This window comes from Theropithecus gelada, chromosome 9 (assembly GCF_003255815.1).
Source record: "Theropithecus gelada isolate Dixy chromosome 9, Tgel_1.0, whole genome shotgun sequence".
NCBI lineage: Eukaryota > Metazoa > Chordata > Mammalia > Primates > Cercopithecidae > Theropithecus > Theropithecus gelada.
In genome coordinates, this window is record NC_037677.1 from 123,889,774 (window position 1) to 123,902,328 (window position 12,555).

A 12,555-nucleotide genomic window follows, 5' to 3' on the forward strand; every position below is an offset into this window, starting at 1 on the left:
TTTGCAGCTATCTCCTTTGATATAATAAATATTATCCCTGGTTTGTAAATGAGAAAACTGAGACCCACAACTTTCTTCTAAAGGCCATAGTCTTTTAAACCACACATATGTAGTCCCTAAACCCTTGAAATATGGGTGTATTGAAACACGAAATATTTGATCCTTTTACATTTGTTTTCCTTGTCTAGTGTATATATGATTTGGGGGTATAGTAGCATCCTAAATTTTGGAAATCTATACTATTCTTTTTTTTTTTTTTTTTTTTTGAGACAGAGTCTCGCTTTGTCACCCAAGCTGGAGCGCAGTGGCGCGATCTTGGTTCACTGCAAGCGTCGCCTCCCGGGTTCACGCCGTTCTCCTGCCTCAGCCTCCAAATAGCTGGGACTACAGGTGCGCACCACCACGCCCGGCTAATTTTTTGTATTTTTAGTACAGACAGGGTTTCACCATGTTAGCCAGGATGGTCTTGATCTCCTGACCTCGTGATCTGCCCGCCTCGGCCTCCCAAAGTGCTGGGATTACAGGCGTGAGCCACCACGCCCGGCATGAAATCTATACTATTCTTAACTGAAGAGCTTCATAATTACATTAATAAAAGCTAACATTGGCCCGGCATGGTGGCTAACACTTGTAATCCCAGCACTTTGGGAGGCTGAGGGAGGTGGATCACTTGAAGTCAGCAGTTCGAGACCAGCCTGGCCAATGTGGTGAAACCCCATCTCTACTAAAAATACAAAAATTATCCAGGCATGGTGGTGCACACCTGTAATCCCAGCTACTCAGGAGGCTAAGGCAGGAGAATTGCTTTAACCCAGGAGACAGAGGTTGCAGTGAGCCAAGATCATGCCACTGCATTCCAGCCTGGGCAACAGAGGGAGATTCCATCTCAAAATAAATAAATAAATAAATAAACTAACATTGATGAAGTGCTTACACATGCTCTGTACCATACCGCCTTAAATTCTGTGCATATATTTACTTCTTTGATCTTCTGAGCACTCCTATAAGATAGATACTCTTGAAATTCCCATTTCATCCATGAGGAAACTGAGGCAGAAAGAGGTTAGAGTAGTTGTCCAAGTAAATGGCAGAGCCGGGATTTGAATATGTGCACTGTGGCCTCCGAGCCCACACACCCAGGCCTGAACTACACCGTGGGGGGCTGGTTAGCAACATGTATAGAGTGAGTGTGGGGTTCTTTTAACTTTTCAGAAGTGTGTGCTGAGGAAATGATAAATGTCTGAGAGCATTGTTGAGATCCTGTATCAAGCTGTTTAACAACTTAGCATCTCCTCCTTTTTGGTTTTCAGCTGTGGAACAACTACTTTCACCTGGCTGTTGCTTTCCTTACTCAAGAGTCCCTGCAACTGGAGAATTTTTCAAGTGCCAAGAGAGCCAAAATCCTTAACAAGTAAGTTCTCGTCCAGTTCTGAAACTGCGGGCAGGAGCCTCCAACTCTAATAGCATAATTTTCATGTCGTTTCTAAGCCAACTTGGTACAAATTGAGATGTAATCGCGGTGTAATGAAAGGGTGGTTTTAAATCATGAATCAGGTTTTGCCTTTTCTAACCCATGAATCAAGATCTAAAATTGCAGGACTCATCTTGGAAGGTTCCAAGTCAGTGTAATTCAAGACTATTAGTACATCGCAGAATTTCAGTTTCCGGAGATAATTCCTTTTGCTGTGCACTATTCTGATGTCATTTCACATATGGTTCACTTTAGTGCTTAATTCTTCAATTCGAAAGGAGCTTCTGATGAAAGCTCTTGGCTCTGTTGGGATTGTTGAACAACTCATTGGGGAGTTATTGGTGGTTCCTTCTTGGCAGCAGAAAACCCCTGTCTTCTTCCGGGCAGGAGCTTTGAATGGACTGAAGTGGCACCTTGTATCATTGTAAATAAACATCTCCGAAGCTCCATGAAGGCTGAGATCCTGCCGGCTCCTTCCGCTCTATAACCCCAGTTTGCATCGTGCACTGCTCATAATTCAGTCTCAAGAAACACAATTGTTGCATGGGCTTCCTTCCCGTGTTTGGGCACCCGGAGGGTCTTGCTCCTGTCTTTTTGCCTCAGTTTCACTAATTTCTCACTGCTGTCGGTGTTCTTTTCATAAGTCCTTTGGAGAAGAGTTCTGAAATTGCTGTGGTGTTGCCGAGTCATCAGTCACTGTTTGTCATTATATAAATACTCTGCAATATCTCGACCGTTCTAAGGCTTGGCCAACTCCATGCTGCTAACTGAGGTTAGAGATTCCAGAAAGAGTTTCAGAAGGCGGCGGCTGCTCTTTCTCATATCCTGTGAGTCTGTATCTCACTTTCAGGGCAAATCCAAAGCACATTATCTCTGGAGAGTAAGAATTATAGTCATGAGCTGGGCTCTGGTCCTCAGCCAGTAGTGGTAATAGCAGCTACTTGGGAGGCTGAGGCAGGAAGATCACTTGAGCCCAGGAGGTCAAGGCTGCAGTGCACCATCGTCATACCTGTGAATTGCCATGCACTCCAGTCTGGGCAACATGGCAAGACCTCCTTTCAAAAAAAAAGAAAAGAAAGAATTATAGTCACGCACTACATAACCACAGACTGACTACATGCTGTGTTTTTCTGTAACTTTTCTTTGTTTAGATACACAAATACTCACCATTGTGTTACATTTGCCTGTGGTATTTATTATAGTCACATGGTACCTTACAAACATGTCGTACAGGTTTGTAGCCTAGTAACAGTAGGCTATACCGTATGGCAGAGCTGTGTAGTAGGCTGTAGTATCTCGGTTTAAGTTCACTCTACAATGTTCACACAATGACAAAATCACCCAGCGACATGTTTCTCAGAACATATCCCTGTCATTAGCAAAGCATGAGTGTATTTCAGCAAATCATTTACTCAGCCTGTACTTTATGTCAATGACTTTCTAAGCATTTCATGTGCATTTTTCATCTATAATCATTAAAAAGCAAAAGTATTCCTTAGGCCCTCATATCTGCCCTAGTTTCTAGATGAAGAAGGTCACACACAGTGACTGAGCCACTTGGCCAGTCCTACACCTAGAATGTGGCAAAGCAGCATTCTAATCTAGGCGGTTCAGGGCCCACGATTTTCACCTGGGCTGCTTTTAGAACCTTCAAGCTTTTGGTCTGCACCTATCTAACTAAAGATCACCTTTCACCTGGCCATCTTTCCGCCAGGCTTCCTCAGCTGGGTGATTCCTGTCTGACAGGCATCCATGCAAACAGTGATCATTGTTCAGAAACAAGAAATGCACTTGCTGAGCCGAGCATTGAGAATGGTGTAGGCAGAGTGGGTGCTCGCCTCTGACTACCGGAGCGGCACGCAGCAGCTGTAGCCCCCCACCTCTGGGCCTGCACAGGTGGCTGCCGCTCGTACTGGCTTCTAGCATCAAGAGACAGACTTCTCCAGGCTACATCTTCTGGAGACTGGCTGAGCAGAGGCGCGGGCTCCTGCTTTGTGGAATGTGCGCTCCCTCAGGGCCCAGGGGAAGGGAGGGATGGCGCTTTGTGGTTGTTGCTGTTGTTGTTGATTTGTCTTCATGCTGGGAATTGTAGTGCAGACGGTAGTGACCAGTGCACACTAAGCAAATGAAGCACAATGCACTTCAATGCACTGTGAATCCACTAGGTGCAGACACACCTCTTTCAGCACACGCCCCCTGTTGTCCCGTCCAGCGAAAGGACAGCTCGGCCACAGCAAGTGGAGCCACCTGCCCACGTGCCCAGGGCCCACTGTAGGGTGAAGCTGGGACCCGAGCCCAGCCCCAGCTGTCTTCAGAGCCCACTCTTTGCCAAGCACGCTGCAGCTCCTGGCCTTGGAGATGCCTGCGGGAGAAGAGAGGTGAATTTAAACTGGAAATCTGCCTCAAAAGAACTGGCATCTTCTTAGTGGATTGTAGAATAAAACAATTTGGGGCTGAGCACCCCGCAAGCCCTAGCAGGGCAGCTCTGTGCTGGGCCCTTCCTCCTGTTGGTGTGAGTGTTAAGAGCATAAGGCAACATCGAGACAAGCATTAACACCGGTGCAGTGGCTCATACCTGTAATCCCAGCCCTTGGGAAGGCCAAGATGGGAGGATAGCTTGAGTCCAGGAGTTTGAGACCAGCCTGGACAACATGACAACACCCTTCTCCACAAAAAAATACAAAAATTCTCCAGGCGTGGTGGCGCGCACGTGTGGTGCCAGCTACTCCAGAGGCTGAAGTGGGAGGATCTCTTGAGCCCAGGGCGTTGGGGCTGCAATGAACCATGATCACACCACTGCACCCCAGCCTGGCTGACACAGTGAGACCCTCTGTCTCAAAAAAAAAAAAAGAAAAAGAACATTAACCTCGAAGGGCTTTGGCTGCTAAAGAAAACGTTTGCTTCCCACATAGTGGCATGGATTCAGAAGCTTCAAAGCCACAGAAAATTAAACACAGCCAGCTGGTATCGCCCCCTCAGGAGTCACCCAGGGTCTCTCCTTAGGGCTTTCGTATTCTCTTTGTCACAATGGTAACAACAGGAGACTCTGGAGTTTCCCCAGGAAAAGTCCCCAGGCAATTCACAAGTTGTCTTTGCAGACCCTGGCAGGATAGCCTCGGGGCTTTGTGCTGTCTGAGGGGCCTCTCCAGAACTCCCCTTGTGGAGGTGACAGGAGATCCAGGACAAAGCCCCGGAGCCTGAGATAAGGCTGCCTTGACCTTGAGGCCGTGTGGCACACACATGTGGAGGGTCAGCTTTATTTGTTGTAGTCTTTATGCCACTTGATAAGCCTTCGGCCCTTCATAGTCCATTTGCAAATTTTATTTCTAAATAGCAAAACCTGCATAAGAAATATGTGAAGATGTCCTACCCCAGTGCTTAAATTTTCTCGGGCACATACAGTACCTAGAAATGTGATTTAAAATTGTCTGGTTAAAAGGGATTCAGTGCGCACTCTGTGCTCCGTTGGGTCCTGGTGCTGGGGACAAAGACACAGACCTCATAACAAAGAAGGTCATGGTCTAGTGGGGTAAATGGAGAAGCAAAAATAATGAGTGGAGTGGGGCACACATGGAGTGGTGACAGAGGGCCTTGGCAGCCCGGAGATGGCCTGTGGGACTCAGCCGTGGGAGACAGAAGCCTCCTGGCAGCTTGAGCTTCCCGGCTGGGTGGTGAAGGCAGCTGAGAGGTTTGCCAGGGAACATCAAATGCCAAAGGGCATGGCGCCATCTACATATAAGCAGAGACATGATCTGGGTTGTCGAAGTGTAAGGGAGCAGCAGGACCTGGGCGACTTGGAGCTTGGGGCAGGGCGTGGGGGCTCGTGGTCTGGGAGTCGACCTCACGCTCTGAACAAATGGTGAGCGCTGACTTGGAGCCCCATGGAGCAAGATGCATGCACCTGTCTGTTTCTAGGGGGAAAGCCATGTGGTCTAAAGGTGGAGCCATGACACACCCACTTAGTAGGCTCAGCACTGCCTCCATCTGGGGCCTGTCTCTCACTCTAGGGCTTGTGAGTCCAACCTAAGGCATCCGAGGGAGCATCCCCAACCCCTCAGCCTACCCTTCCCTTACCCCTTGCCAAGCCCTGCAGCTCCTCACCTCTGCTTGGTCCACAGCTTTGTGGCTCAAAACAATAGAAATTCCAGCATCAGGAGACCTTCCTGCTCCATCCTCCTAATGACTGAGGTTGGGGAGATCATTAGGATTTTCATTCTAAAGACATTCCCCAACGTGCATGGGAGTAAATAAAAGAATGGGCCATACCACACAGAGAACTGATTATGGCAGACCCAAATTGAGTATAATATTCACCAGTGTACCACAAAATAAATAACCCCTAGGAATCAAGTCCATAATATGAAATTTTAACTGGCTCGACCTTCAGACATCCTTGGTGCTAGTGACTCCCAAGGAAGGACAGAGATGTTAACAGAATTCTAAACCTGACCAGCGGCTCTTTCTCCCAATCCAGCCCCCTAGACTTTTTTACCTTATTGGGGCTCAGGAAATATGACCAAAATGTAAAAGGGATGACTTTTGATTAGCAGCCAGCTTGACAATTTTGGTATGCAAGACACGTGCACCCTGGTGTGGGGCAGTATGTTGAAAGACTGCAAAGGAGCTTCTGTGTTCAGGACCAGAAGAGGAAAAGGGTTCATGAATTGGGCCTCCTGCATATCTCAGCATAAAGGGCTCACTTAAAGTTTCAGCACGAGAGGTTAAAGTTTGATGGCAAAGTTCAGCTCAGTGCAGAGAGGCCATCCACAAAGACCTCCTCCCCACCTGGTCCCTAGGCTGCTTTCAGTTTTGGGGAGGTTTTGGTTTTGTTTTTGTTTTTTTGTAACTATCCAAGTCTACAGTGTTCTAAGAGGATAGGTTTCACAATGGGACCAAAATATCCCCTTCTGACCAAACACTGGGTTCTGCACCTCCAGGAGATTAAGTCAAACTCTAGATACTACCTTTAAGGAAACTAACAGGAAATAAACATGCTATGCAAGCCCCATTTTGCAGTGTGACCTAATCAGAAGCTGCAACTGTATATTCCTGATTGTAACAGGAGATGTGATTAATTTAATTTGTGTCTGTGCTAATTTTTTTCAAGAGACTGAAATTATTCAAAATTAAATTCACTTATTAGAAGGAGACTCAGGGAGTTAGACTTAACAAGCGGTGACCTGTGCCAACTTCAAGTCAGAAAAGCTCACTGTGTCCCACATGCACCGGTGGTGGTGTGTCGTGCCTCAGGCAGGTAGGCACTGTCACATCAGACCTGTGTCTGGCAAGGTTTACTCCCATTCGTTGGTTCCCATTTGAGGTCCCACCCCTCTCACCTCTTTAAGAACCCACCAGTCTTTCCCATGAAGTTAAAAATGCCTCACCCCAGCCATCAGCTCCCTCCAGCTTCCTTTAGGTCCATCTCAGCCCTCTCCTTGTCTCCTTTCCCCACCTCCCAGCCACTCTGATGCTGGCTCTGGGCACTGCATTCCCCCAGAACCTCAGCCAGGTCCCAGCTGCCCCCAAGCAGGTGGAAGGGTGTTCAGCCTCCTAGATATTCTCCTCCATCCTCAACAGATTTCTTCTTTCCCTCTATCTCAGAACACGCTTTTCTTCGCTCTCAGAACTCTCCTGAGTTTCTCTCCAAGCTTTTTGGTGTCTGCTCTCTCTTGTCAGATTCCTACCCCTGAACCCCAGCATCGAGTGGCAGGGGGCTCCTCACACCTTGGTCTTAGGCCTTCACATTCTATGCTCTTTCCTTAGGAAAGCATTTTTCAAACTGCAGGTCTCAACCTTTGATTGGGTCAGAATATTCACTTAAAGGGCCATCACATCTGTTTCCTCAGCTGATCTACCGTAACAGTGAACACAAACCGGGTGACTTGAATTTGTTGTCTCACAGTTATGGAGGCCAGAAGTCCAAAATCAAGGTGTGGGCAGGATTGGTTCCTTCTGGAGGTTCCCTGCCTCCCTCCTGGCTTCCGGTGGCCGCCCCGGTCTTCGGCGTTCTTTGGCTTGTGGCTGTGTCACTCCAATCCCTGCCCCATCTTCCTGTGGCCTTCTCCCTTGTCTTCCTATGTATCTGTGTCTGTCAATCTCCCTCTCCTTATACGGACGCAGGTCACTGGATCTAGAGGCCACCCTACTCCAGTATGACTTCATCTTACCTTGAGTACATCTGCAAAGACTATTTCCAAATAAGGTCACAGTCATGGATACCAGGGTTTAGGACTTCAACATAGCTTTAAAGGGGACACAGTCCAACCCACACTAGTCATGACCAATAGACTTTTTTTTTCTTTTTTCAGTGAAACAGAATCTAGGAAAAAATACCAGCATTCATTGCAGGCAGTAAGGTTAAGCATCATTTCATAAAACTTTATACACATACACGTATATTAATATATGTGCTGGTTAATACATGTATTTTTTATGTCAGAAAAGTTTATGAAACTTAAAAAGAAGTGGCGGGGGGGGGCGCTTTAAAAACACCTGCCTCCTGCAGCCTCTGCTCACAGTGCATCCCCCTCACCCCTGGCCTCTTCCACTGAAGGAGCCAGCTCTGTGTTCTGCAGCCACACCCACCGGGCACTCACCTACTCCCCACCTGCCACGGGGCCTTGGCGCCTGCTGGTCCTTCTGCCCGGAATGCTCTTCCCTACGCTCTTCATCCAGATTTCATCTCTCCTTCTTCAAATCTCAGAGCAAATATTACTGGCCTAGAAAACTCCTGCCAGAGCCAAGCTGAGCCCACTGTTACATTTTCTCACAGTTCCCATGTTTTCCCGACAAAGCCGTGATCCTGGCCTTCACAAAAACAATTCCTCTATCTCTGTATCTATACATGTTTATCTTGTGTGATTATTTTGTTAATGTTCGTCTCTCTTACCATGCTCATAGCCCGCTGTGGTTTGTGGGTCTTGTCTGTTCTCCATATTATAGTAATATTAATATTCCAATATGAATATTCATATTTCTGCATTAGCTTTGTGTCTGGCCCAAGTGCTCAGTAAATGTTCACTAAGTGAATCGATCTAAATGACCATTGCAACCATGAGGGGAATATTATGCCCAGCCTGAGATTTTAAAGGAAGGACCTAGCGTGGCTCCAGTGCCTGCCAGATAAGACAGGGACATCATCACTCTCTTGTTGTTCACAAACACCTAGGACTGAGCGTCATGCACCATTCTCCCAGCACTACAGAGGAGGAGACGGAGGTCAGAGTGGTCGAGTAAATTGCCCAGTGTGCTTAGATTCAGGCTCAGGCTGGCCCTACCCCCAAGCCTGGGCTGTCGCTCGGGGGTATGTTTGTTGGAGTGAAGATGCAAGAAACCAGGTGCTAAGGTTAGACCACAGGGACCAAATTCACACAATTTTATGTCCAGGTTACAGCCTGGATGTGGGATCCCAGATCGCCCTAGGTGGTAGGAAGTGTGCCTCCTAAGCATACGTTCTCCTGCTCAGTCATGCCGTGGGTGGGCGCAGGTGAGAAGCTCCAGGCCATCCTGGCTCGGTGGAGTCAGGCATGTGTGTTCCCCACTGTGAATCTCAGCTCTCTTATTGAGAAAATGGGCATAGAGGTGTCGGCTTGCTCAGCTCATAGTCTGATTCCAAAATCAAGTGAAAGGAAAGCACTTTGAAAGATGCGACGCTGTGTCGTGCTGTGGAGGCACGGAAAGTCCCTGGTCCCGGGGGTGCGTGCTGTGGGTGTGGGAGTCTGAAGACTTGGATTCTCTACTCCTTCCCGGTGAGGATGGCCATGTCCTTTTGCTTCTCTCCTGTACAACTGGTGCAGTCCCTTAGGCTGTTTATTGCTAGAGAGGAACTTAGTTATGGTCCCCAGGGCTGCCGCCAGGCCGAGGTTCTGCTTCCAGGCAATAAGCTTTATTAGACCTACACTCTCAATTACCCTTTTTTCCTCCTCCGTGGGAAGAACGAAGAAATGGCTTGGGAAGCCCTCTTGAGGTCTGGTGACAGCTGTGACTTTATTTGGGGATTATTCTGGGGCATGTATAGATTCATCAAAGCTGCCTTCTTATTAAAACCAAGGAAAAGATCCCTCTCGCTGCCAGGGACATCCAGCCGGCCCTTCCCCTCAAGTCCCCGCTCTCCCTCACTGCCTGTGCTCCAGGCTAGAGCGCCCTTGTCCTGTTTGACAATTAAAACCGCATCTTTAGCACCTTGACGCTGCAGGCCCGACTCTCCTGAGGGGTGTGCTATCCTGTCCTTGCTAATCCCCCAGTTCTCAAATACTGCCAGCGACTGTCATCTTCCACCTACACGACAGTAAAGTCTACCTGAGAATGGAACTCCCTCACCCCTCAACCTCCTTCACCACCCAATGGAGAGGCATTGTGCAGGGAGGCAGGGAGGGGTGGGGAGCAGCAGGGAGGGGTGGGGAGCATCGGGGAGGGGTGGGGAGGGGCAAAGAGGATGGGGAGGAGCGGATGCACCTGGCCTTCCAGATCCAGATTGTGGTGCCAGCTCTGGAAATACAGCAAGTCACTCCTGAATTTCCCAAACCACAAGTGGGAAATCCACTGCAGCTGAGTCTCCTGTACTTTAGGATGTCTGAACTTTAGGATTTCCCTGGAATCATTATCATTCTAATCATTCTGGGACCTGAGAGAAGTAACTGAGCCGGGTCCAGCAAGGCACAGACACTGATGAAGTTCAGCCTAGCATTGGGCCTTTTTTTTTTTTTTTTTTTTTTCTTGAGACAGAATCTTGCTCTGTCGCCCAGGCTGGAGTGCAGTGGTGCAATCTCAGCTCGCTACAACCTCCACCTCCCAGGTTCAAGCAATTCTTCTGCCTCAGACTCCCAAGTAGCTGGGATTACAGACACGTGCCACCACGCCTGGCTAATTTTTGTATTTTTAGTAGAGACAGGGTCTCACCATGTTGGCCAGGCTGGTCTTGAACTCCTGACCTCAGGTGATCCACCTGCCTCGGCCTCCCAAAGTGCTGGGATTACAGGAGTGAGCCACCGCCCCTGGCCTGGGCCGTCCTATTTTGAGGGAATCATCCCAGAATGAGAAGAACTCTGTGTCGCTGGGATGGAGAAGCATGTGCAGAGCTTGAGTGGGTCAGTACATGCCAGGCCGACCCCACTGTGAACATTTCACCTCTGCTGGGGAACACAGGGGCAGGGGCTGTTTGTGTTCGGGGGGGCCACCTCTTTCTGATGCCACGTTCCTGGGCTTGCCCAACACCTGCTTGGCTGGAAGGTGACTCACCCACCTGCACAGCGAGAACCTCACCAACCTCAAGGATGCCAGCCTGCCAGGTCACCCCACAGCCAGCTACATCCTTGCCCAGCCCTGGCCGCAGCAGCCGCTGGGATCCCTTTGTCTTAGTGCAGGAGCCAAATGGGAATGGGGAGCCAGCAGTATAAGCTTCCAAGCAGTGTTCAGGTCGTGTGTCTCCTGGGCAGTTGGGGGCGTGAGTTAGGCAGGTGCTTTCCTCTCTCCCACCCACTCGGATCCAGTAGCTTTGCTGCCTGTGTGCTTTCGCCAACCATGGATGGGCCTCTTCTACTGTGGCCTCAATGCTGGGCCGTCTCCCCATCTGAGATCCACCCCCCTTAACCGAGTCTGCCTGCGTCAGTGCTCACCTGGTTGAGGGCTGCGCTTAGAGCTAGCGTGTCCTGGTAGCGAGTGGCGTAGGCTCCAGTTCCTTTTCTCCGCCGGCACTGTGGGCCAAGGCGCGTGGCCTCCCACGCACCACAGCAGAGCTGCCAGGCGAGATTGATCTTCTGTGGTTGAGATGATCACTCTGGCTGTAGCCTGCTCACGCCATGAGTGACAGACAGGTGCTTAGGGCACCAGAGACTTCTCTAATAAGGTGGCAGCAGGCCGAGGTTGTTGATTTACCGTCCAGGATCTTCGTCTCGAGAGCCACAGCGCGTTCGTCTATAATCAGTGCTTTCCTTCTCACATCTCCTGACACGAGGATGAGCAGAGCAAGCTCGATGACACAGCTGCTCAACTGTAATCCTGTATGATCATTTTGCAAATTATTATTTTTAATATAATCAGCTTTTTCCTTAGGCAATAAAAGAAAAAGTTAAATTGCTCACAAACTAATAAAGGTTTATCTTCTGGAGCATCAAATTCTGTTTACTCATGAAACACACACCTCCTCTGTGCGCCCTTCGGGAGGAAAATTAGCATTTATTTTCCCTGATAAACAAAACAGTGGAAGATTTGTTGGCATCTTTTGGTGTTAAGCCCTTCCTTACATTTAAAATGACATAGAGGAATGCAAGAACTTTGGAAGAGGTCTGCCCTGACTCTGGATTTAATTTTAACTTTGGAAAAAAATCTGTTGTGTGCAGTAGGATATTATGTGGTGTCTGCAGTGCCTAGACGCTAACAACATGCATGGAACCAAGCTCCCCCTTGGACCCAGGAGCCAAGAGACTGAAGAAAGGGAAATGCTTTCATGACTCTCCACAACTTCCCCCACGTTCCCACGGGAGGGACGATGTCATGTACTCCTCAGTGATGAGAAAGTGAGATTCCCCCAGCTAGATCCCTCCTCCTTTGATTCCTTTTGGTGGCAAGAGAAGTTGAAGCTTTGACACTCTCTTTATTTGTCTCAGTGCTAGAAGGCTTTATTGCACTTAAGACTAATTCCATTCCGATTTTCAGATGCTCTCTGGAGTGATTCAGTGTTTTTCTTTTCCCTGATTTCCAGGTACGGAGATATGAGGAGACAGATTGGCTTTGAAATCAGAGACATGTGGTACAACCTTGGTGAGTAGCCTGGATGTGGGAGCATGGTGAATATCTTGCATCCTTGGTGCGTCATGACACTAGCCCTGTTCATCAGTGTTGGGATGTCTTAAGATCTTAATGGCTTCTGTTCCTTGGACAGCAGTTGCTACTCTTTGTAGTAACTGTTTTCAGGATTTAAGAGATAGAAGACCAAAGGCAAGGAAAGAAAATCTCATGGGTATGGCAAAAAGAAAAATCCGCAGAGCACCCTTTTGTGTCAGGTGGACATATGGCTTGGAGCTCCCCCCTCCCTGGCATTGCCTTCCTGCCCCAGTTGCCTCAGTTCCTTCTGTGTCAAACAGGAA

General features: G+C 48.6%; 1 protein-coding gene across 2 annotated transcripts in view; it reads left to right on the forward strand.

The window, feature by feature from the left end:
• The window catches only part of DOCK1 (dedicator of cytokinesis 1), a 540,207-nt gene that overhangs the window by 430,115 nt on the left and 97,537 nt on the right, over positions 1 to 12,555 (forward strand). For both annotated transcript variants that reach the window (XM_025396230.1, XM_025396231.1), the window contains exons 31-32: positions 1,311 to 1,411; positions 12,171 to 12,229. In XM_025396230.1, coding sequence (XP_025252015.1) covers positions 1,311 to 1,411; positions 12,171 to 12,229 — 160 coding nt within the window. The remainder of the gene's footprint in view (positions 1 to 1,310; positions 1,412 to 12,170; positions 12,230 to 12,555) is intronic.